The sequence below is a fragment of the Vicugna pacos genome, chromosome 8 (assembly GCF_048564905.1).
Source record: "Vicugna pacos chromosome 8, VicPac4, whole genome shotgun sequence".
In the NCBI taxonomy this organism is placed as follows: Eukaryota; Metazoa; Chordata; class Mammalia; order Artiodactyla; family Camelidae; genus Vicugna; species Vicugna pacos.
Window position 1 is genome coordinate 71,076,872 of NC_132994.1, and position 22,466 is coordinate 71,099,337.

The 22,466-nt window shown below is 46.8% G+C and overlaps 3 protein-coding genes across 8 annotated transcripts in view; 2 read left to right on the forward strand and 1 right to left on the reverse strand.

Annotated features, from left to right (window-relative positions):
- Nucleotides 1-10,083, forward strand: part of TMEM181 (transmembrane protein 181) — a 51,807-nt gene extending 41,724 nt beyond the window's left edge. For both annotated transcript variants that reach the window (XM_072966105.1, XM_072966106.1), the window contains exons 12-17: nt 1,765-1,867; nt 2,426-2,477; nt 4,245-4,327; nt 5,381-5,470; nt 6,261-6,327; nt 6,738-10,083. In XM_072966105.1, coding sequence (XP_072822206.1) covers nt 1,765-1,867; nt 2,426-2,477; nt 4,245-4,327; nt 5,381-5,470; nt 6,261-6,327; nt 6,738-6,816 — 474 coding nt within the window. In that variant the 3' untranslated portion in view covers nt 6,817-10,083. The remainder of the gene's footprint in view (nt 1-1,764; nt 1,868-2,425; nt 2,478-4,244; nt 4,328-5,380; nt 5,471-6,260; nt 6,328-6,737) is intronic.
- Nucleotides 10,084-11,085: 1,002 nt separating this feature from the next.
- On the reverse strand, nt 11,086-18,328 carry DYNLT1 (dynein light chain Tctex-type 1). Of its 2 annotated transcripts, none has more exons than XM_072966110.1 (5): nt 18,208-18,328; nt 15,387-15,428; nt 12,283-12,406; nt 11,818-11,875; nt 11,086-11,527 (listed from the first exon to the last, which is right to left on the reverse strand). In XM_072966110.1, the coding sequence occupies exons 1-4, from the start codon at nt 18,232-18,234 to the stop codon at nt 11,820-11,822; spliced, it is 249 nt and encodes an 82-aa protein (XP_072822211.1). In that variant the 5' UTR covers nt 18,235-18,328; the 3' UTR covers nt 11,086-11,527; nt 11,818-11,819. The 2 variants fall into 2 exon arrangements, with proteins under 2 accessions (XP_072822211.1, XP_006197761.1); XM_006197699.3 differs by having other exon boundaries at nt 11,818-11,895; nt 18,208-18,323.
- A 77-nt stretch (nt 18,329-18,405) lies between these two features.
- Nucleotides 18,406-22,466, forward strand: part of SYTL3 (synaptotagmin like 3) — a 79,107-nt gene continuing 75,046 nt past the window's right edge. For 2 of the 4 annotated variants that reach the window (XM_072966107.1, XM_015246593.3), the window contains exon 1: nt 18,417-18,733. The gene's annotated coding sequence lies outside the window, so the exon portion shown is untranslated. Of the gene's footprint in view, nt 18,734-22,466 lie in introns of all 4 variants that reach the window. The other 2 variants (XM_072966108.1, XM_031679915.2) reach the window with 2 other exon arrangements.

A 22,466-nucleotide genomic window follows, 5' to 3' on the forward strand; every position in this document is an offset into this window, starting at 1 on the left:
TGTGTCTTTGTGGACCTTGTGCCCAAGTTCCGGGGTGGGTGGGTGGCGGGAAGGGGCGTCTTTCTTTGTGTTTTCTTCTCTGTCTTTGTCTTTGAATTAGCCTCCTAATGCTTTCGTAAGTTTGTGGGAGGGGCTGCACCTTGAGCTGGAGAGGAGGGGCAGGCATCCTGGGCCAGGGAAGAGATGCTGTTCCGAGAAGCGTGGGGATGACTCTGTGAGCAGGGAGACCTGAGTCAGGGCGTACCCTGTGGTGGGCTGCGCTGGGAGGGAAGTATGGACGTCCTGTGAGGGCTCTGGGCCACATCATGTGAGGGATGAGGCCTCAGGGGAGGCTGTTCTTCTTGGGGACGGGGACACAGAAGGAAGGGAGAGGAAGGCACACATTCTCAAGGGAGATTCTGCAGACCCCAGTGACAGATCACATAGGATGCTGTTGGTTGAGTGTAACTCCCAGATTTAGATAAAATAACACAGATTCCTGTTAATCTACTGTTATCAGAGCTTCTGTCCAGCACAGTCCACACATTTTTCATGGGAGGACACAGGTGGTGACAGTCTTGCCTGAGGTCATACTCCAGGACCTGTGCTGTGACCAGGCTCTCTGGCCTGAGGGTAAAACCCATGGTCCTGGGTGGCAGCCACCCCTCTTTCCTGTCTTTTTCGTCTGTGAGGTAGGGTAATAATGGACTCTTCCCTTAAGAGTTGCTGTGAGGGTCGAGTTAGAGAAGGAGGGTGAAGAACTTAGCCAGACAAGGAGCAGGGCGGGGTCACCACGGCTGTGGTCGTCTCTCCCCTTCTCAGCCTGGGGGTCGGGGACACCAGCCACAGGGACTCAGGAATCCTTGCAGCCTCCCTGGGAAGGACAGATGGAGTGGCTGAGTCTGTGACTACAGGAAACTTATGAAAACATTGACTTCTAGAAAGCCGAAATAGCTAAAGAGCCCCACGACTGATCAAGCGAAGCCCCTTTATATCACAGATGAGGACACTGAGCCCAGACTTCAGTCACAGGTTCCGACGAGGTAGAAGCAGGTTCCTGGTTTCCTGACCATGGAGGGGTTCTGGCTCTGAGAAGAAGCAAGGGCAGGGATGGGAAGACGGGATGCGGTGGGATGTCTGTGCACAGAGACAGCCTAGAACTCCAGCGAAGTTTCTGCGAGAGCGGCATGTCTCTCACTGGCAGGGCACCCGGTGGGGCCTGGCCTTCGTCAGCCTCCTTCCCTCTCACTGCTGACGGCAGAGGAAAGTCTTCTGTGTTTCCTGTAACAAAATTACAGAACCGTGTGACTTTAGACCCACTGTCTTCTCGATGATCTAGTCTAATTCCTTCATTTCACAGAAAAGAAAACCAAGGTCCGAAATAGTTGAGATCCAGGCCTGGACACATACCACTGTCCTCACGAGGGGAGCCAAGCTCTCACCCCTGGGAGAGACAGGGAGGAGCCATTGCCATTAACTGAGCACCTGCTACGTTCCAGGCCCTGTGCTCGGAGCTTCCTGGGTGCCCTGGGAGGCATCTGCTCGTCTGATTAGCAGGGCTGGGTGTCCTGCAGGGGGAGCCGGCCACCTGTGCCCACAGAGAGGCTGAGCCCCATCAGGAAGGTCAGAGCACGATCTGGTGCCATTTGAGCCGTTTGAGGCTGTGACCTCCAGGGCTCCAGGTCCCTTTTGGAAAGGGTTGGCTTTCCTGCCTGCAGTGGTGTTGGAGGAAGAGGTGGCGCTCAGACCCGGTGGTTATTCACATGCTGTCTGGTGTCGCTGCAGGGAATGAAGGTTTTCTTCATGGTGGTGGCCGCCGTGTACATCTTGTACCTTTTGTTCCTGATAGTGCGGGCCTGCTCCGAGCTGCGGCACATGCCGTACGTAGGTAAGTGCCACTTCACAGCCCCCGCACCTGCTGCAGGCTTGAGGGGGGGCGGTGGCTGGAGCCACCAAGCTGGTGGCCTGACCCCGAGGGGAGACCCAGGGCCTGGGCCCATTCCCACAGGCTGGGGACCAGCGTCTCTGGGCCCTGGGGAGCCGCAGCAGGGCTGCAAGGGTGACCCTGGGCCATTTGGACAGGGCCTTGGTCAGCGCTGGAGGGAGGCCTGCGGGGTGGAAGCCAGCTGGGACCCTGGGTGCCAGTGTGGCCTCTGGAGCTGCCTGGATCCTTCTGGAATCGCACCTTACAAGTCACTTGATCTCATAGGATCCTGTCCCCCAGTCTGTCACAACCAAATAATAATGGCCATGGGCTCCCTGGGGGACCCCAGACTCTGGGAGGTGAGCCGGCATTTCTCCTGGGCTCCAGGTACTAACAGCTTTAAAGTCCAGAGGGAAGAAGGGCTTTGTTCGGAGGGTTTGCTTTATTTCCAAGGTCTCTGGGATGACGGTGGGATTTACTTCCAGTCTGGCGGCTTAATGGGAATGTTTATTTCTTTTTCAGATCTCAGGTTAAAATTCTTGACCGCACTGACTTTTGTAGTGCTTGTCATTAGGTAAGAAGACTTTATCTCTTGAAAGAAGCAAAATGTGAATTTTAATTTTACTGTCATGAATATCTTTTGTCCCCTTTTATGGGGTTAATTTGGTGCTTCTAGCCAGTGTATCCATTAGGGGGAGGCCTCCTCCCCAGAGCGGGGCCCCGACGTGTGCGGTGGCTGAGGGAGTGCCCGGGGGAGGGAGGAGTGTTAATAAAGACATACTTCCAGCGCTGGTTGTGTCTTTGGATGAATTCCAGGTAGTTTTTTGGTTGTTTATGGTTTGTCTCTTTCTGCTAAAATCAAAACGCAGAGGAGGAAAAACATGTAGTTACCTGCATTTCTTTCTTGATTGTTCGGGTGGCAGATAAATGGCTGTCAGCCCTTTGCCTTGGGCGCACCCGGCGCTCTGGGGTCCCAGCCTTGTTGACTGGAGGACTCTCGCAGGCACCTGGGTTCGTTCCTCGCCCTCCAGGAGTCGTGTGTCTCGCTCAGCAAAGCACGCGAACCCCCCCGGACTGCAGATGAGCTTGAGTTTTATTCAGCGTCTAAATTCACCTGAAAATAGAGGTGCATGTGTCGTAACATAGTCTCTCTTCAGCACTAAGTGCGCCCTCGCCTGCTTTTACACGTGCAGCACTTCTCCCATCTCCTCACAGCCCTCCTCTATCTCACAGGCCCCCTCACACACTCCCACACACCCTCTCTCTTACACACCTTCACCCTCGCCCCCCACACACACCCTCACGCACCCCGGTCCATGGGGGGAGCTGCCGGCTCCTTGTGATGACCTCTGTACAGTCTGTCTGGAAGCGGTTAGGCTTTTGTGATGTTTCTTCCTAGACGTTTCAAGGGGACTCATTCATTCATGCAGTAAATACTTACGGAGTGGCTGCGCTGGTCAGCCAGCAGACAGGCTTCTCCTTGGAGAATATCTTCTCCACTGATATTCCAGTGGAGGAAGATAAAGAAGTAAATAAATAACACAAGTGCCATGGTGAAATCAGTCGGATGTGAGGACAGCAGCAGGGAAGTGGCTGTTTCAGTGGGGTGGGTGGGGGCGCCTCTCTGAGGAGGTGACCTTTGGCCTGGGGCCTGAAGGAGGGGCTGAAGCTGGGGCTCGGGGACAGCAGCGTCACAGGAGATAGGGACGTGAGGGAGGGTGGCCGCTGGACGGGAGGTCAGGTTGGGCCTCGCAGGCCACCGTGAAAAGCCTGGGTTCTTTTCTCAGCGATGGGAATCCTTGCAGGGTTTTCAGCTGGGAGGTGAAGGGATCTGATTTACATTTGATTAAACAGTCAGTCTGGCTGTGACTGAGGAGTGGATCACAGGGAAGGGAGGGGGCTTCCTGTTACCAGAGCCCTCTGTTGTCACGCGCTCAGTGGGCAGGTGTCAGAGCAGAGGTGTGTGGGCCCCTGCGCGAGGAGGGGAAGTAGGGCCAGGAGGAGCAGACCCTCCCCGGGGAGCTGGTGATGTGTTGGAGGCGGTGGTCCTGACAACACGACTGAGGGAGTAGGAGACCAGGAGGGGCCTGTGCCCGGGGGGCTGCAGGGCCCCGATGCCAGGCTGTGATAAGGTCCACGTCCCAGCAGCTGGGCCGCCTGGATCTGAGACCAGGAACCAGCGGCAGAGGCTGTGTGTGCACGTGTGTGTGTATGTGTGTCTGCAGGCGCACGAGGCTCCATGCAGAAATAATTGTGACTGGACTAAGTGAACATAACAAGTTCTGTGAAGCTGGTGCTGTTTCTTGGTATATTTTGACATGTTGGCCCCTCTTTTTTCCAGCATCGTCATCCTCTATTTAAGGTTCGGAGCACAAGTATTACAAGACAATTTTGTAGCCGAACTGTCCACTCATTACCAGAATTATATCCTTTTGTGGAAAGACGTCAGGCACGCACCCTAGTGGAGGGGGCAGCGTTCCAGGCCTGAGAACATCAGGAAGCGGCAGGTCACCTGTACGGCGTGCCCTGGGGGCCCCACAGCTGTCGGTGCTGAGCAGGAGGTGGGCTTGCTGTCTGGCCCTCCAAGACCCCGCAGGGCACGGCAGTCCCCAAGGTCTCACCATGTGGGGCCAAGCCTGCAGTGCCCACAGCCGCTCTCCGCACTGCGCTCTCGCTCAGTGGCCCGGGGACTGGAAAGGACATTCCAAGCCTCATGTCGGGCCAGGGCTGCCCGCCCTCTCCACAGAGCATGAGGAGAGGCTGAGGCCTGCTTCCGGGGTCCTGTCTCCCCCAGATGGCATCTCTTACTGTCCCCCAGGTGTGTCCAGCTGTGGTTTACCTGTGTCTCCAGAGAGGGGAGGCGAACAGCGGGACCTCCTTCGGTTCCTTGAGGCCTGGTGCCTGGGCAGGAAACCCTTTCAGATGCTTGATCAGGTTGAGCACATGGCCCCTACCTCCCTTCCAGTGATGGCTTCCATCAGGGGATGCTTTGGGGCTAATCCTTCACATCTTGGGTTCTTTCCATGGGGCGCCTCACCTTGCTTACATCCATAGAATTCATGCACAATTTTTCACATTTTTGTGACTGAATTTCACATTAAACTTTTATCAGTTTCTTGAAGGGATTTGTAACCCAGAAAATGTGAAGAATGATTAAGAGTCTGTTTCCAGTTCTCTGTTTCATTCTTTATTCACCTGTATCCATGTGGCCTCCCTGCCCTTTGCGTATAACTTGATCACGTCAGGTTCTGCCACCCCAGAGGTCTCCATGGGTAGGAGAGAGCACAGTTCACCTGTGACTTACAGGTGCCCATGAACGGTCACTGTAACTTCTGGCAGGGGGCTTGCATCCTGACGTCCGGGTGTGGACCCTGGGTCCCGGTGGCTGGTTCACAGTCACTGATGTTAGGAGCAGCGCTGGCTGGCGTGTCCACACAGACTGTGTTCTGGGACAGCTTATTCCCTTGACTGTGTCACCAGCTGAATTCTTATCTTTCTATGGCTTGTTGAACTTTTACCTCTACACTTTGGCCTTTGTGTACTCACCCTCGAAGAACGCCCTTTACGGTAAGCTGCCCCGGGGCCGGCTGAGGTTCAGGACCCACTTCCCGGGTTCCCGTTAGTGCTGGCGCTGTAATCCACAGTCCTGCTCTTTAGCAGAGAGAGACAAGGTAGGTTTAAACAGCGAGCTCTGAGCTGCAGTGTTGTTGTAACAGCCCAGGATGGAAGGATGTCTTGTGCCGGGGTCCTGACGCAAGCATTACATCTGTCAGCCCCACGAATAAAGTCTGCTGAATACTAGTGCTGGGACCATTCAAAAGAAAACCAAATGGACCCCCCACCCCGCCCCGAGCAAACCCCAAACAAAGCAGAGCAGCCCCCGTGCAGCGGGGTGAGAACTCCTGGAACCTGGGTGGTGCGTCGCATGTCAGGGCCACCTGGCTTTCCGTTCAGGGAGTTCCCAGAGCACCTGCATGGAGGGTCCCCTCGAGCCTCACAGCCCCTCCTAGTGAAGGTCATTACTCCCATTCACAAATGATGGACCAGAGGCCAAGAAGCTTCCTCAGGCCCAAGGGTGGGAGGGAGCAGGTGGGCAGATCCCAGGTCTCTGACCCGTTTGTCAGCCCTGCCCCTGGGGTGGACCTGGGAGGAGGTAGCTGCTCCCACTCCTCATCATGGCCCCGGCTTGTGGACAGGAGAACACGCTCAGGGACAGAGTGACTCGTTCTGGTCACATGGATCATAAATGGTAGAAGCTAGGATTTGAATCCAGCTCTTTCCAACTCTTGTCGTTTTTCTAGGACAGCCTCCTGCCTCTCCCGGGTAGTGACATAAAAATGCTTGTGTTGGTTTTCAGAGTCCCAGCTGAAAGACAATCCTGCGTTCTCCATGCTGAATGACTCAGACGATGACGTCATCTATGGGTAGGTCACTATCTCCTTGAAGGCTGCCCTTTGGGGGGGTGCTCAGCCTGATTCTGCATGTTTATGGAAAAGGCTGTTAATCATTCTAAAATGATTTTCAAGGTATTGTCGTGTTTCTTTCACCTGGGAGCATCACGTGAGCGCCTGGTTTTCTGTTTGCTCATGACTCTGGCTTAGATAGGGTGGTGTCCCTTCTTGCTGGACACCGGCAGTGAGTGGTGACCATGGGAAGAACAGTTCCTTCTGGATGACAGGCCCCGGAGATCAGTGGGTTGAAGGAGCGGGTAGTATCAGTTGGTGATAGAAATGGAGATCGTGAAGCTGGGAAACGAGCTCATGTCAGTATGAAGAGAAGCCTAAATCAAGTGCTGTCGAAAGCCGAATGGTATCAAAGTTCTCTTTTGTAACAGGAGTGACTATGAAGAAATGCCCCTGCAGAACGGCCAGGCCATCCGGGCCCAGTACAAGGAGGGGTCTGAGAGTGACTGAGCCCCCGGCTGCCCTGCTGTGACCGACCGCTTCCCGGCCTCCCCTCTACCTGCCTGTCTGCAGACTTGTCTTATAAGCAGAGATTTCCTGGTCCTTATTTGTTTACGTTTGTTTGAAGGAAAACTGAAACTGAGGACAAATTTAAACATTGGGCCAAATTTATTGTTAGACTGACTGCATTTATTTGGGAAGAGAGGCACTGACAAGTTTAAACAGCCAAATCGTTTTTCAAAGATTTCAGATGAGAGAGAGCATATTCTCAGTGGCAAGGGAGAAATTACTCCTGTTTTCAATAGAGAGAATTACGTACTTTAAAAAATTTACTAATTCCAAGTTCCTGGAAAGCCCTTATGAATAAGGGCCTCAGCATGGTGACATTTCTCTTCCTCCTCCTTTTCTTCTCTGCCCCATGGAATCAGTTTTTGACCCTTTACACTCAAAGGGAAGCCCATTTCTGTGGCTGCCTCACAAAGGCAGTCCTTCCCCACTGAGTGGCCTGTGGTCTGGATGACCCCGCATCTCAAGTGATGGGTAACTGCTGTGAAATGCATGCAGGGGTAATGGCGCTTTAGGAAAAGGGAGATGGGTGGGCAGATTGTAGCCTTTCCCCGCCATCAGAGCAGAGCCAGTGTCTGGAGTTCTGAGGAGGGTTTGGTAAGTCTCATAGGAAAGGGTGAGGGTGATTGACAAGTTGTCAGCTCCAGTGGGGAGTGTTGCTCCCACACAGTTTTCCAAGGCCTATGTGTGTGCACATATGTGTGTGTGTTTACTGTGTGTGAGCATTACATACATGAACATGAATGATGTCCCTGTGGTTGGGCTGGGGAGGAGGGTACCCGTTACAATCCCAGTAAGCAGTAGTTTCTGCAGCTCTGTTAAAGGTGATACCCCGTAGAGCTCTATTTTTTTTTAAATAAAAGCTAAACAAGTGATTGATGTAACAATTTTTTCATTATTGCCAAAAAGTTTTTCAGTTTCACATTTGGAAACTAGATGAAAGAAAGTAACACGTTTTAGATGGCTTACGGAGGAACATCTCTGGGCAGAAGGTAACTTGCTGGGAATCATTCCCGCCCGTGGTGGTCAAGTGAACAGATGAATTGCTCTGTGGAAGTCTTCTGGAGCCGCTGAATCTGCGGCATTGTAGAAAGCCCTGGAGATTTCCACTTCCTTTCTTTTCATTGACTAAGTATAGGAGTCTGGTGTAGATACCTCCTTTGCTTTTCCCTGGACGTGCACAATAGTACCCCTCTTGAACTGTTTACATGTGATGGTTGCAGACATCCTGATCGATGCCATCTTGGCAGAAACAAAGGTATGGGATGTGATTATTCCCCTCTGCAAACAGCACCTGCATTTTCTCCATCTATGCATTAACTCTCACGTCACCACTCATACCTAAAGGTTCTGTGCCACTGTTGGCAGTGCTGGGAACTCCTGGAGGTTCATGGGAGACTACTCATTATGACTTCGTATCTTTCTTTTTAATTAAAATTTTAATGCTAATGTACCTTTAATATGAATTCCATTTATATTTGTTTTTAAAACCTTGTAAATAAGAATATTTGAATTAAAACAACTGTATTATTGCAAGGGTAATTCAAGTTTACATGGTTTTTACATTTGCAATGATGTGATTACGTTTTTTGATTCTGTGCATCCAGAGGTATTGAAAAAATTTTCCGTTACCAAATTTTACAGCTTATATTAACTATAAATAACTATGTAAATTGATGAAGACTTACTGTGCCGATTAATGTATTCTAGTATAATATAGTTTACAAGTTTTCATCATTATAAAATAATTGTCCATAATTTGGAATGCTGTTATCAGTAAATGTAAATATCTGAGGCATTTAGCTGTACTCACTAGGCATTTTTAAAGCTTGTCCTTGTCCTGTAGTGTAATTATTAACTGATGACTGATATCTTCACACATTAATTCTTACTGGTATCAAGTCAGTGAAAATAAAAATACAGGTGTATTTATTTACTTTTTGTAACTAAGCTGGAAACAATGAAAAATTCACAAAAGAAAGTAAGGGGGGAATGTTTTTTTATTAAGTCATGCATTTTCAGTTTCTCTTCTCTGGTGTATCATATATATCAACAGATTACATCTTCCATGCAAAAATTTGCTTAAAGTATATAGCATTTAGCATGTATTATATGTGCCATAGATATTAGGTCTGCCAGAAACTTCAGATAGTAGCAAGAATTTTTTTTTTTTTGTCTTGGAGGGTATCAGAGTTTTGCAAAGTTAACTTATAAATTCAAAGGGCTGACTTTAGTTCTTCCATGGTAATGGCTTGAATAACATCATCTTTGGGATAATTTTTATGCTGGTCCAGTCTAGGGGAACCTGGAAGATGACCAGAGGCATTTCAGTTTCCCTAGGGAGAGCTTCATTATCCATGTGGATAAAGGTCCGCTTGATTTATTATTAAATCATTAAAGCAGTGAAATGATGGCAGTTTTCTCTTTTAAACCCCATTTGAAAGGCTAAAGAAGGGGGTATAAAAAAACATATTCAAGGTTTGTAAGACTGCTCCTGTACATAATTACAGATTGCAATAAAAGTTTCAATATATTATGTAAACCCAACCTGCTACACAGGCAGGTTACAGGACGAATGTCACCAGCCTCAGGTAGTCCATGGACTGTTTACTGAAGGTGCAGTTATGTTCACCAGGTTAAAATGTGGTCACTTCTTTCCTGGAATCCTCACAGGGGAAAACACAGACGCTCATAGAAGGGATGATTAAGAGGGACGTTCAGTGAAGACAACTTAAAACACTAAAGTATGTTTATGTATTTTGAGGGTTTTAGAAACCAGTTGCCTTAGAGGTTAGACTTTTGAAAAAAAAAACAAAGGTACAACTCTTTTCTGCAGGCCAAGGGGAAGTTGCTGGAGTCTGTCACATCTTATTACCCTGTTTATCTGGATTTGACATGTTTCAGATAAACTGGTAACACCACCGCACTATGAAAGAGGATTTTCTGCTGCTGAAAACTGCCTTTTTACAAAAAAAAACCAACTGTAAATATTTGTAAAGTAACTCTGAACTTTAAGCTCAAAAGGAAAGATACACTATGTATTAAATCTTGGAACTGTGTCAGTGAGCACAGTAACACTTGATCACAGAATGATCATTATAATCAATCAAAAGTAAATAAATGTTTATTTATGGCAAATTTACACTTTGGGAATGGCTTCATTAGGAGACTCCTTTTCTGGTAGATGTTAATAAAATGTTTAATATTTGATCTTTATGTATCTTATTTTTGTCTGCTCTCTGTACATGGAGTTAATTCGACCATCCAGGCAGCAAGAGCAGGGCTTTGTTCACTTTTGCACGTGGAAGCAAAAGTGAGTTACTGCTGTGATAACATGACCCATGGACGAGCATGGAAGATGAGGTCACAGACCCACCTCCCCACTCACTGGGATGTGCCTTCTTTAATTGAAGTATGTAGTTGATTTACAATGTACTTTCTGCTGTACAGCATAGTGGTTCAGTTATACATATGTATATATTCTTCTTCATTGTTGGTTATTACAAACTTGAATATAGTTCCCTGTGTTACACAGTAGGACCTTGTTTATTTTATATATAGTAGTTTGTATCTGCTAATCCCGAACTCCCAATTTATCCCTCCCACTTTGGTAACTGTAAATTTGTTTTCAATGTCTATGGGTCTGTTTCTGTTTTGTAAGTAAGTCCACTGGTGTCATTTTCTTCGATTCCACATATAAGTGGTATTACTTGGATGTTATTTTAAATCAGTCAAGTAACCTCTAGACACCTTTTCTGATTCATAAATAATGGCCTAATTGTTGTGGACACAAAATGAATGAATGTGAAAGCACTTTGTAAGCCCTAAAGTACCAAAATTTTTTTTAAACTGAAAATTAGAGAACGTGGGAATAGAGGTTATCGTGTTGCAGGTCTGGGCTGAGTGTGTGGGTTAGCGCGCTCCAGCTAACGGAACACAGCCAGCTTGTCCACTTCCCAGCCCTTAAGCTCTGGAAGAGAGGCACTTGAGAGTGAAAGGTACAATGTCCAGGGGCAGAAACCCGACTAGAACACGGCCAAGCAGTCAGGATCTGGTCCCATGGGTGAATTAGCAAATCACTGTATTGGAACGGACCAAAGCTGAATTGTAACTTTTCTTTTCCTGTTTTTTAGTTTTATAGATTCTAAAGCCACTAACTAAATATGGAGAGTTCATTTGTGACACTATTCAGACTATGAAGAAAACACAAACTTTAAATTGGAATAATTTATTATTCTAACAAAAGTACAAAGTATGGAAAATTAGTGTATTTGAATCATTTCAGAAAGTAGAGAAAGTTCACACTAGCAGATGTCGGCTTTTAGCACCTTTGGAGAGAGAGAATCAGAGTTAAGACGAGCGGCAGTAAAGGCTCCTGCCTGCCTCCGGTGAGCCAGTCCTCTGACGTAGCCGTGCAGCTCACAGAACAGTGCAGTTATTTGGTTTTTTTCTCTACATTTTGAGAGTGCCCAAAAACACACTTAAAGAGAATGAGAAAGGGGTTCAGTGAATAGATGGCTGGTGGTTAGAAGGTGGAGAAAGGCTGAGACAAAAGGAGAGAGGTCATGGGCTGGACGAGGCGGTCAGATAGACAGTCCGAAGGCGCTGACGATGCAGTACATGGTCTTGTTCTCCCATCGCACGGTGCAGCTCCCTGTGGGGAAGAGGCGGGCGGGCTGAGAACTGGGAAGAGCAGAGACTTCAGATCTCTCACAGGCTAAGCATTCAAGCACCTACCTCTCTGTGACAAAGACTGGCCAGTCTCTTCAGTAAAATGTTTTAAAAGGTGACTCTAATTAACATACATTCAAAGACATGAAACATCCAAGCACACACTTCATAAAACACTGCTTTGAATAACCTAGATCTCAGCAAGGTCCAGGCACTGCAGAGCCTCCAGGGAAATGCCCACGACAAGCCGTCACAATAGGAATGAAACCGTACCGTCAGTAGAGCTGTCCCAGAAGCAGGAACTTGCCGTGTGTAACCCCGCTCCGTTCTTCTGCATGATAACACAGGTCACTTCAATTAAAACAAACTTTTATTAGAGAAATCTACTTGGCAACACAAATTTCCACTTTCAGGGTGTACGTGTAGATCACGTGGCTGACACTCATGCTAAAAATGCTAGGGGCAGAGTGCCTGGTCCTACGACACTGACACGTCACCACACTTGTTCTAAAAGCACCTGATCTGAAATGCTGCGGAATCCGGCAATGTGCCCTGCGGTGGTTCCAGCAGCCACACGGGCGGTGGTCGTGTGCACAAGACAAGTGACCTGCTCCTACCAGGGGCTTCCTTTGAGGTCAGGCCCTGTGCTGCCACACTGCTGTCTCCTGACACCACACACTCCTCTGACCAGTATTTAAGCACCACCACCAATACAAACGAGAAGCAACATTTCATTACCGATGTATTTGAATGGTTTCCCCAGCTTGGTGAGTTGGCTTAAAGTCTGTTCTACTACATTTGTGGTCCATTGATTCACTTTGCTGTGTTGATAGGCATTGCCACCGATTGCACTTTCTATGGCCTAGAAGACAAAGCACGGACATCCCCGTTAGGAGGACACACCCAAACTCTCTGAACTTGCAGTGAGGACTGAGGGCGGTACCCTTGGCACCGCCCCCAGAACTGCTCCAGCACAATCTGCATACAGTGTAAGGTGCTTTGTAGCCGTGAGGACTCCTTCACAAATATACCTTTTTTAACAGTGCTGTATTTTATTTAAGTTTTATATTCATTTCTGAAACACATAATTATATAGCATCTGGCATTTTTTAAACATTTTGACTATTTAATTTTCACTGTTGGGATTAGTATCTGGAGATAAGCAATGCATTTTCTTTCCACTGAAGCTAGAAAATATTTTCCTTTGCCTAGTCTTTTCTTAAAAGTACAGAAGAAAGAGGAATCTTTATTGGTTGTACAACTGACAATGTACAAATCTATCCGAATAATCTTGTATTTACAAATACTTCCTTTATCTAGCATTTTCTGGGAATATGTTATCACAAAAGTACATTTTTCAGAAAACCAAAGAACTGCTCTACACATTCCAGAACTTATTTTAAGTTGGTGATGATCTTCTTTGTTACGAAGTTCCTTGTCTTCCTTCCTGCACTGCACTCTGGGGAGGGTTCACACTGTACGCTTCAAGAGTTACTGAGGAATACACGTGGTTCCTTGCCGTACTCCTAGTTAAGATGGTAGTGACAATATTCCCATTTTATGATTTTCTGGGCCTTTTATGTTGATGCCAGTGTGCCTGCTTCTAAGCAGCTTTCTTCTCTACCCCTTTTCTAGCTTGTGCTGAAGCTGGAAAATAGTTTTTAATGATAATTATGGCCTAAAATAACAACATTCAGTGAGGGCCATGTTCTGTCCTCAGACATGTAGGAAAAAAGTCCCAGGATCTGAGTTGTACACTATGGTGATAGATTGGGGTCTACGGCTTGGGGCCTGAGCCCAGTGATCTTGGTTTTGAGGAACAAAAAGCTACCTACAGTCACACCCTGATTTTTACCTGTAAAAATTCCTAGTCATCCTGGGACTCTGCGTGGTCTCTGGCTCTCCGTCCCCCATTATCACAGCTCCTTCTTCCCCTTCTTTGCCTGTCTCGCCCCCTCCCCAGCTCAGAGCTTACTGTGGGGCTGGGGCACAGGAGCTCCGGGTTCCAAGGGACCAGGGTATGCACTCAGGCTAAACCTCTAACTCTGGCAACTCTCTCCACACACACTTCGGAATGATTGTTTTTCAGGGAGGGAGGAAAACCCTCCTCTAATTTTGGACCCATCCAAATTTACTATTACCCAACACTTAAAATAGTACAGAATTAATCTATTGCCAGGAGCCAAAAAAAAAAAAAAAAAAAAAGCTGTTGAGGCTGGTGATCGTGTGAAAGTAACACTGCAGTATTACCCTGTGCTTCCATGGAGACTTGGAAGGTCTGCCTGCAACTGTATTTGCTGCCTGGGAACCAAGTCAAAGATAATTCGAAACAAGTGAGGCCCGAGGAGATGTCGCAACCAACCGACTCTACTTCTCCCAGGCCTGGCGCAATTCACCCGTCCTCCTGCTGTGTTTGCATGGAACACCAGTTTTTGTTTGTTTTGTTTCGAATATTTATTATCATAATTTATTTATTATTTTTAACACCTTTTTTGGTGGTATGATTCCTGTACAGTAAACTACACATATTTCAGATGTACAATCTGATGGATTTTGATAGATGTATACACCAATGAAACCACCACCACAATCAAGATAGCTAACACTTCCATCACTCTCCCAGAGGTGGGAATTTCAAATTCCCAATTTATCCCTTCCCACTCAGAAACACTGTTTTTTGAAAAACAATGAAAAGGAAATGTTACAGACCCTGCAAAGCAACTAGAAAATCATGCCTGATGTTGAACAATACATACGGTAGAACAAAACCACTCTGCTTTTTGATGATATTCACAAAAATAGGTTGTGGTTCTTTATTACTCTGGCATTAGTCAATAGTTTGTATTAATAATAATTTGCATTAAAGTCAATTCCAAATCACATACATAACCTCAAATGGTACTGTTAACCTTAGATCATCTAAGGGCTATCTTTTAGCCACTGGCTTCACTGTGCTCAGTCTTCACTATCTGTGGTCAATGTAGGGGTGGGGGGGACTGATTAGGAAAATGTTTCTAGCCACGTTCCTGCCCCAGGCTCCCCCAGCGCTCTGCACTAGTCCAGCCACATCCACCTCGTTCTAGTCCCTCAGACACACCAGGCACACTCCGGACCACAGGGCCTTTGCACTTGTCCACTGCCCGGAATGTCCGTCCCCCTCTTTTCACTGAGTTAACACTACTTCTATTTTCTCCAGATTCCAGCTCTGAACTCACTAGCTGGGTTAACCCCTCAAAGCACCATATACTGTGCCAGTTATCATCAGGGAATGCAGGTTTACATTTTTGAGTGTAATTATTTGATAAATGTTGGCCCTCCCCTATTCTGTAAACTCTCTGCACGACAGCTTCCTGCATGTCCTCTTGATACATATTTTTGAATGAATGAACAACAGCCTTTTTTGACTCCTTCTCATCATCTAAGGGAGGGACCATGTTTGATAAAGTGGGTGGTTTAGGAATGTAAGAAAAATAAGCCCTAACTGATCATGGGTCTTCAGTAAATGGAAGTTGTTCAGTTTTTTAATATTCACTTTTCATTAAGCACTAAGAACATTCATTTGTATACCATGCAACTTTTATGCTAAGAGGTTATAGAATCAAGCCTTAGTAACATTCAGTAATAATGCTAGCAAAATTTTCTGTCTCATTTAAAATATATAATTTACATAATATGGGAGTAATTCTTATCTAGATATTCATTGAAATAAAAACTGTTATTTGAAATGACAAAACACACAGGCTCAGTTGAAACAATTCCAAGACAGTATTTAAAACACATTATTTTCACTCATACAAGCCATTAATCAAACACTCCTTTTTAGGAAGCGTTTCTTCTCTTACCTCTTTTACAATGTTGCTCACTTCATCAACAACAAAAGCGGTCTGTAAGGAAGAAAAGTAGTTCAGCTTGATTGATTTAAAAGATCCTTTTCCACTGCATTGATCAATGCAAATTTAGGTAATGAACATAATTTAGAAATGAAGACCTTTGAAATAATCTAACCAGGCTGTTCATTTTACTGAGGAAAACATTACAAAGAGACTCAAAAACATTAAAGCAGCTCTCTGAGGACCACGGAGCTAATGAGAGGCAGTCAGGAGACTTAGAATACATATACATAATTTAAATGGTTTTTGTTTTGTTTTAATCATTCCATGACCCCAAAGACTGACTTCACTTTAAACTATAATTCAAGCCCTCTGTCCATTTCAACTGGCTGCTAGGATCACTCATAAATATAGAAGTTTAATGAGTTACTTGACTTTTGCATAAATTACTTTCTTTCCCTGATGTAAACTGATCAGGAAGCTTGAAACTTAAGATGTTTGGGTTTTTTGTTTGTTTGTTTTTAACCACTATTAGTGGTAAAATTCACAATGATTTTACTATTTGCTGTTAATATTTTCCTTCTCAGTGCTGTCCTACTTGAGAACCACACAACCAAAGGCCAGCACAGCCGTTTCGCACCAGCGCGTCAAGATGAGTTGGACTGCCAGCAGAAATCTGGTGCCAAGAGTTTATAAACAGTTTTTTTTTTTCCTTTCTTTTTACATATGGTACATCTGAGTGGGTACAAGGTACCTGGAGTCGTGGGAACTTCCTTTCCTGAGCTCTGGAAATGCCTTCCAAGGGGCAACCCCAGGCCCTCAGTCAATGTGCATCCAGGTAGAATACAGGCAGAGAGCCCCACTTCTGGTGGGGGTTTTCCTTCCTGCTGGGCTGCTGAATACTGTGGCCCGGTTCTAGTCATGACCCTTTCTTTCCAGGAGGAGCAAGAGCTGACTGCCTGAAGCCTCCTCGCTTGCTATACTCAGAAGTCATACTTGGAGACAAAGCCAGCACACCAAGTTAATGAAAATTAGCATTATCTTAAAGAAATTGCATTATTTCTTGAAGTTTATTAAAGGATCCTCCCAAGAGGCTTCAGTGATCCTAAACTATACAGGAAAGCCCCTATAACTTTCCATGTGGTTAAACCATGGAAAAGGGGTGAGGGGCATTCCTATAGACAAAAGTGGAAGGTACAGCAGCGGTACAGAAACCACTGGGCAGTTTCAGCTTCTACAGGAAAGATGAGCAATGAGCCAAGAGTACCGTTACAAAGATCCAGGCATCTACCTGAAGTCAGAGGACGCAGAGGCTGTTAGGAGGAGTGGCGCGAACTAGCAAATACCTAAGGCAGGACTACTGGAAAGGTAATCATGGTCTCAGCCTCCCAGGGCTTTATCTTGTGTAAAACACAGATCACTGTTCAGCCCCTTCATTTCTCAGATACTCAACTGAGATCTGGAATAATGAAGTCACTTAGCCACCTCATTGGTCAGAGCCAGAATTAGAATGCACAGTATTAAAATACCGGTGTTAAGGGCTTCCTCTACATTGCCGTTTCCTTTCTTAAAGTTTTATTCAATATTCCTAAAATACAAGCCATTTTCCAATATTCTATTAGTTTACAGGGAAAAGCTTTTTCTTAGATAGTTGCTCCGGAACCATGGTTTCTCCTAATTATTCACTTGGTTGCTACCAGTATTCAAACACTGATGCCACTGCCATAGAAAGTCTGTGCTAGTTAGGAAATTAGATTAAAAATGAAACTCTAAGATCAATTCTCAAGCTATACATATATGTGTACATATGTATATTATATATATGTATATTTCCTGCCTCCGCAAAACATTCCTGCTTAAGCTAAATTTCAAAAATAGTAAAATATCAAACCTTATCAAATGATCTACGGCTTTTATTTCTGACAGGCTGCATAATACGTAGGACTGAATTTGTATTTCAACAACAAGTATTTATTTAGCAAGAAGAAAATGGGCAACTATCCTGCAGGACCCATCAACTATATTCCCTGAATGCTCGTAAGCTTGAAGGAAAGCCATTTAGCAGCACTGTAACCATGAACGTCTTCCGCTTGAGGCAATAAGAGATTATTTTTTTCCTCCACAAATAGGATCTATCTTACATCTCAAACTCAACTGAAATGTAAGTGACGGGGCCTCGGTGGGAGTGAACACAGCGCTGGAGAACAGGTGTGGGATCCAAGACAAAAGCAGGTTCTCCTACCGTACACTTCTGCACTTTGCCCACAGCCTGAGCACCAAACCCGTGACTGAAGGGACTTGAGAGAGATGTAACTGTACGTGCGGGTCCCGCGTGCATGTCACTCGAGAGTCGCGTGAAGGTATCTACCAGCAGACGCACGAGCGGCCTTTAGTCTCCCCAACCCAAGGCGGGGTCTGCACCGCGGAATAAAGGGAGCGAGTGACGGCGCTCTGCCGGGGTCGGGAGCGCCGCTGGCCGGGGGCCCCGGGGGCGCGAGGGGGCGCTCCCGCCCGGGACCCCGGAAGACCGCGCCCCGGGGCTGCGGAGCCCCCTCCCCAGGGAACCAGGGGCGGGCGCTGCCGCGCGGGGAGACCCCTGCACGCCCCGCCCCCGAGCCCCGCCCCGGGCAGGGCGACGACGCCCTGAGCCGGCCGGGCTTGGGGGTCACCGCGAAGCGCCTGGCAGGGCGCGGGTGCCGTCAGCCTGCGCTGGGGACGGCCGCCGCCCTCGGCCGGACGCGGCCCGGGTGCCTGCACACGCCCCTGGCTGCCGCCGCCCACCGCACCCGGAACTCCTGGCCTCCACCCTTCCCGTCGCCGACCCGGCAGTTACCTCCTCGGTAGCCTGGTAGTCTTCCATCTTTCCTCCTGCGCGTCGCCGCCGCCTCCCTGAGTAGAGCCCACTGCGCAGGCGCACTCAGACCCCGCCTCTCGTGCGCGAGGCGGGCCCCGCCCTCCCCGGGGCCCCGCCCACCCCCTCTAGGGCACCGCCCTTCCCTTGAAGGCGGTGCCGCCTGGGCGGGTCCCGGCGGGACCGCGGGATTAGCTCCTCCCTTTTCGGCCTCCCGGGCGGAAAGTTCCGGCGGGAACCCGCCTGGGTATCCCGGCAGGTCGCGAGATCGCAGCAACTAAAAGAAAACAAATGGACAAAGAGAGTCCGGGAGGGAAAGGGTCGTCTTGGCCCCTCCCTCCAGTTTGTACTGTGCGGATTAATTTGAACATTTAAGCGGGTTTGGACACCTAGTAACAAATTGTAAAGAGATTTCTGAACGTGATGGGCAGTCTGAGATGTTGTTTGCAGTTCTTTGGGGATCCAGGATTAGGAAACTTTAGCGCTGAACGAAACGTTTCTTATGGAGGTAAGTTTTCCATATAAATGAAATTTTATTTTTCCTTCGAGCACCATTAAAAAACTCATTTTGGATGGAAAATTTTGTAAAATGCTGCACACTTCCTGGCTACCTTAACCAGAATGACATAGACTTAACTTGTCTACAAGGGTTTCTATAAAATTAGTAATTGCACTGGTCTCTGGTACAGCGCTCTCCAAGAAGGGCAGTTAAGTGTGCTGCCTGTATGTGATCTGAGTCTAAGACCTTTGACTTTATGAGCTACTTTTTCTGGTTTTATCACGCCCACGAAGTCAAGCTTTGTTACTTACTACCTCTCCAAAACCTAGCAGGTAAAATCCACTTCCCATCCTCCCAAGATGCGCTGACCATAGGATCCCCAGTTATGGTAGAAATAAACTGCAGAGACCGCATTCAGTCTATCCGCAGACCTTGTTTCTACCGTATAGAATCTAAGTTCCATGCTGGCAGAATCCGTTTTATTCACTAATTTATCTCCTGCCTCTTCAGTTGTACATGGCACCTAGTAAGTGCACAGTTAAAAATTACTGAATAATTGAATGATTTCCCCACATATTATTTCTGCCTCATACTCTGTTGCAGAGAACTGGGAGTAGAGGGAGATGCAATCGCCTGCCTCCTTGTGGGAAGGAAGAGGGGCAGAGGAACACAGGGTGAAAGACACAAGGCTGCCCTGCCCTGGACACCTGACCTGAGCAGGGGGACCTGCTGAGTGGGGACAGGGTGCCCTCCCACACCTGGTTTCTGCTTCTCAGATTCTAAACTCTTTTTACCTTTTGAGTTTGGGTGTATTTATTTTTTAAATTTCTTCCTTAATGGAGATACTGGGGATTGAACCCAGGATCTGGTGCATGCTAAGCACATGATCTACTACTGAGCAGTAACCCCCCTTTACCTTTTGAGTTTTGTTCCCTTCCTAGTTCCAGTGTTTCAGCCTTGAGCTTCAGTCTACATGTGATTCTATGTCTGGCATTTCTGTTTCATCTTCCTGACATTCCCAACTTCACCTGAAAATCCCATTTTAGGTGTTCTCAGTCACTTAACCCTGCCTGCCCGGTTCCAGGCCCTCAGTGACACCACACTCCAAGCCAAACAGGGACCTTCTCATTCTCTTCTCATTTTCTTCTGCTCTGGTGGCCCCAGAGGCCCACTAGCTAGGCGTCTTAGAATTATGTGCAAAGCAAGAGTGAACAGGTTCTGAGTGGACACCTGGAATTGAAGACTGTGAGGTTTGGGACATCTTTTCTAAATTGCTTCAGCCTTCAAGGAATATCATAATTCAAATGAGTGTCCTGAATGGCTGCTGGGATAGTGTGTTAGTAATGCTTAGACCTTAAATTGTGACTGAAAATCACCAGCATGTGTGTAAATCAACAGAAAACATGTAAATGTAAATTTAAAAAAATTTTTACGTAACTTTGTCTACCTTGGATATCACTCTCCAATTTTAACTATCAAAGAACATTTCTTTAATGATCGTGATACATGTCATTTTGACTCTGCCCCAGAAGTGGATGAATTGGTCTGTTTATCTTCAGAACAATTTGTTCCTTACTCAGCGCACATATGGTGAGCACTCACTTTGCAGCAGCCTCTGAGCTGGAGCAGAGGCTACAAAGTTGACTAAGATATGGTCTCTATGAAAAAATTTGAAAAGCGAATTTCAGTCAGTGGGAAGATTTGAATTCTCTAGGCTCAGTGATGCTGCAGTGCTTGTTAAAATGCAGTGCTGTGGTCTTGTATTCTGCCGAATTGGTTTATGCCCTGGAGGGCTAAGGAACTTAAATCACTAGGACGTTTGGCAGTTCACTAACTGCCATTCCAGCACCTCCGCTCTGCCAAGAATGACTGCCCCTCAGCAGTCCTGGGGTATACGCACACCGACTCAGAGTTGCTCACGACTCTCCAGGATTCAACCAGATTTTGGAATAATGTTTCGTTTGTGTGTAGCGAGTCAGTGGAGTGGATCTTGGGTTTGTTTTTCAATTTGGGTCTCACCTGTAGCTTGGCAGGTGTTGGGTGCTTACTTTCTTCGAGTTAAGTCTCTTAAATACACTCTTTAGAAATGGGATTGGTGTTGTCAATGCCTTTATTTAGCAAATGTGGGCCTAATAATCATAGCCTTGTTGCCTCCACAAATAATATCCCCAGCCACAGTCGGGTCTGCCAGTGCTGGCCATGCTCTGTAGCTCTTTGCCTCTTAAATACAGCCCCGTGGATGCTTGAGTTTTCCTTCTTTTCCCCGTGCTTAGGAGTGTGTTGCTGAGTTGTACCATGGAGTCATGCTAAGCTGACAATAATAATGATGATACGGTGATGAAGATGGCAGTTGCAAAACACTCAAGTCCAAGAAATTTAATCTCGTAATGGAAAAGAAAATAAACTGTAGCTGACACATATCTAAAGTGGTAAGAAATTACATGCTCAGGAGATTAGCTAAGAAATGCCTATATTTAAGTCTGCTGTCAGCTGGGACGCACAGGCACAGTGGGGCTGAAATACGTCTGTACCAACTGGAAATGGCTATTACTCTGAGCCCCTTAGGTCCCTCTTCCTCCCAATCCTGGCTCCCCCACCCCTTCCCTGGAGCCTTATCCCTAAGATCCAACAACTAAAGGATAACTCAGGGCACAGCAGGGGCATTTCTTCTGATTGGTTGGTTTTCACGCTGTGGTAGTGATTAAATGGTTTATCAGTTCTGTGTCTATGAAAAAGACGCACACCCTACATCAGTCAGCATAGGCTAGGTTAGTTGTTGAAACAAATGACCCTAGACTCTTGGTGGTTGACGACAACAAAGGTGTATGTGTTGCTACATGACCATTGAGGGTCCGCTATGGCTCTGCCCCATGTCTTCTCCACACAGGGACCAGGTTGGTGGAACATCTTGACTCTGAAGACTTTGAGGGAGAGGGGAGGGCTGGGGGATGGTGGCCCGGGTCCTGGTTAGGAAGATGCTGCTACCAGTAACACAGATATAGAAACAGAAAGAAAACTTTAAAGAGTAACATCCTGACAACAAGTGCTTTTCTCTAGCAATACTGTTAACATTTTGTAAGTTTGACAGTATTTGTTGTTGGGTTTTTATTTAGTTTTAGTTGTGTGCTTTTAATTTGCCGAAGTTAGTAGCTGCAGCTTACCAACTGCACCAACGTTCTCGATTCTAGGGGCCCAGCTTTAGTCATTTGCACATACTTCTAAATAAAACAAAGCAAAAAAACCAAAGCTATACTTTTGATCTATAATAGCTCAATAACTTTGTCCAGGAAAGCTCTGATATAGGCAGTGATGGTTTTTGGAAGGGTGTGGCAATTTTAAATTTATGTTTTCTGTGATGTTCCAATAAAGTGATATCTACATTCATGTGATGAAAAAAACAAAAAAAAATGTGCTCACATTTCATTGTCCAGAGCGAGTCTTGGCCCGCCCCAGTTTACAGGGCGGGGACATTTCCTAGAGAAGAATGCCACAACCTGCCACACACAGCTTTCCGAAGGTTTCCGCTGGTAATTTATCTTGTTCACTCTCTCTTTGCCCGACTCCTGCCCCCTCAGCAACTCAGCCTCTTTCCCCTTCCACTGCTACCCTGCTCTAACCCCCAGGCCAGCCCTGGGTCACCTCACTTCAACTTCAGCTGTGATCTAATTTATGCCTGCTCAATTTCAACACCCAGGCATCTTTGCCAACTCTTCCCTGCTGTCGCCACTGTAGCCTGGGGCCT